The 2,542-nt window shown below is 51.7% G+C and overlaps 1 protein-coding gene across 1 annotated transcript; it reads right to left on the bottom strand.

The window, feature by feature from the left end:
* Positions 1 to 272: 272 nt before the first annotated feature.
* On the bottom strand, positions 273 to 1,043 carry LOC115325400 (the record flags this gene model as incomplete). Its single annotated transcript, XM_040216743.1, has 1 exon — positions 273 to 1,043. A coding segment is annotated over exon 1 (771 nt), but the record flags the coding sequence as incomplete, so codon positions are not given.
* Between the last annotated feature and the right edge of the window lie 1,499 nt (positions 1,044 to 2,542).

The raw sequence follows: 2,542 nt of genomic DNA, 5'->3' as shown, positions 1-2,542 counted from the left end.
ATACGCCCAAAAGTGGCTGGAGCGTTGCAAAGTCCAAATGGCATCACATTAAAGCGATACAGGCCAGTTGAAGTAGTGAATGCGGTTTTGGGTTTGTCGTGACTGGCGACAGGAATTTGCCAGTAACCACTTCGGAGGTCCATGGAAGAGAAATATGAAGACCCTTGGAGCGTATCAAGAGTGTCGTCGATTCTGGGCAGTGGATAAACATCCTTCTTTGTGACTTTGTTTAGTTTTCGGTAAACAATGCAGAAACGCCAAGAGCCGTCTTTCTTCTTAACAAGAACAACGGGTGAAGACCATGGACTAGAAGATGGTTCGAATATTTTCTTTTGGAGCATATCATCTATGTGTGTCTGAATTACTCGGCGTTCGGCTGGGGAAACTCTGTATGGTCGGCTTTGAACGGGTGATGAATCGCCAGTATCAATTCGGTGCTCTATAACCGAAGTTTGCGGCAACTTTCCGGGGTTAATGTCAAAAAGGGTTTCGTAGTCTGCAAGAAGACGGGCTAACATATGTCGTTGGGTCAGTGGTAGGCGGGGGTCGATCATTTTTTCCAAGTGCTTGCTGAAATCAGGTGGTGTAGGGAGCGCGTCTGAAGTGGCGGGGAGGAGACTGGCAAAATGGTGTTGCATTGTTGAGTGCATTGTAGCGACACGACTTCCGGAAGGAACGATTTGGGCTTCGGAAGAACAGTTGGTTACCCATAACTGAAGTTTTCCACTCGTGAGTGTAGCAAGCGAATAGGGAATGATTATGCCCTTGGTCACGAGCTGCGTAGAGATGGGTTCAATGAGACGAGAAGTTGCTGCGGTGGGTAGGGTGGGTACGAGTGTGGCGACAGCGGCAGAGTACGGAGGCAGTAGTATGTCAGTGTCGGCTACCAGGGTGACGAGCGAACCATCAGCAGCAACCTCGGCAGTATCAGAAGAGTTGAGATGCAACTCACGGCTGGCGCAGTCAATGAATGCTTCTGTTGAAGACAGAAAGTCCCATCCCAGGATAATGTCGGCGATGCAGGTAGGAAGCACTATGAACATAACAACGTAACGGTTGTTACCAATCCGGATTGTAAGGGTGCAGTATCCGAGGGGGGGAACCAAATCGCCATGGCCCATGCGCATCAAGTGTCCTTGCAACGGCGGAGTAAGTACTGCGTGCAGACGACGGCGGATGTGTTCAGGAATGCAAGACTTCGCGGCTCCTGTATCGACTAAGGCGGTGAAGTTGTGATTTCTAATTTTGAGTACAATTGATGTTGATCCTAAATAAGGAGGATTTGCGGATAGTGGTGAGTGTGCAGCCTGACCTCCAACGTAGCTGCAGACCGCTTTGTCTAGTTTGACTGTTGGGAAGGTCCGGGAGCGTTGGTGGTGAAGGGTGATACAGAACGGCGTCGTGGCGGGTACGGCGATGATGGGCGGCCACGCCGTGGCGGTGGGGAACGTTCGGGGCTGTGAGAGGGACGGCGACTTTCTGGAAATTGTTCGTGACCGGGGGGAGTGGACGCGTGGGAACGTGAAGAAAATTCGTCGATGGGCGGAGTGCGATGAGTAGCACGGTAGTCAGTATAGTCTGTGGAGTATACACGGCTGGTCGGCGAGGTGCGAGCCGTGTTGTTAAGTCGACGGCGACAGTATCGGAGGATGTGTCCTGGTGTGTGACAATAATAACACACAGGTCGCTGATCTGGCGTTCGCCAGATGTTTGTCCTTGGTTGTGGTTGTGTCCATGAAGGGGTTGGTAAGGCATACGTGGCAGGGATGAACTGATAAGCGCAGATTGAAGTTGGGACGGGTGCTGCTGGTGCGTAAGGAGAGGCTATCTGGCGTGACGTGCCCCAGAGCAGCGCGCAGTTCGCTTTGAATTGCGTCCTTTATGCCATGTACGTCAGTATTTGTTTGGTGTTCGACACTAGATGGTCGTAGCTGTGCGACGAAGGTACGAAGCTCCTCGCGTATTATGGTGCGGATGAGCGAAGCAAGGTTTGTGTCGGGAGTTGTTACCTGGGACACTTCAGGGAGTCGGTCGAATGGTTTTTTGGAGATCCGTGCGCTATCGAGCTCTTCGTACTGTCGAAATTCCGCTATCAAGCGCTCTGTTGTAGCAGGTGCTTTCGGAGCCACGACGGAAAAGAGCTCTTGCGAAATGCCCTTGAAGAGGTGGCGAATTTTATCGTCTTCGGCCATTTCAGCATCAACTCGGCGGCACAAACGGAGGACGTCCTCAATGTACGCTGTTGATGTTTCTGTGGGTCTTTGATAGCGGCGCAATAGTTGGTCGCGCGCTTGGTGCTTCCGGTGCTGGGGTTTGCCAAACACATCGGCGAATGCTGTTTTGAAGCCTTCCCAGGAATTGATGGTTTCTTCGTGATTGTCGAACCAGCGAAGTGCTGTGTGTTTTAGAAAAAAACAAAAACATTCGCGAGCTTAAAGCTGTCATCCCAGTGGTTGTAGTGGCTGACCCGTTCATAGTTCTTTAACCAATCGTCGACGTCGGCGTCCGGAGATCCGTCGAAGATCTGGGGGTCGCGCTGTCG

The sequence above is a fragment of the Ixodes scapularis genome, unplaced genomic scaffold (genome assembly GCF_016920785.2).
Source record: "Ixodes scapularis isolate PalLabHiFi unplaced genomic scaffold, ASM1692078v2 ptg001568l_1__unscaffolded, whole genome shotgun sequence".
NCBI lineage: Eukaryota > Metazoa > Arthropoda > Arachnida > Ixodida > Ixodidae > Ixodes > Ixodes scapularis.
This window is presented reverse-complemented; position numbering and strand designations above follow the sequence as displayed.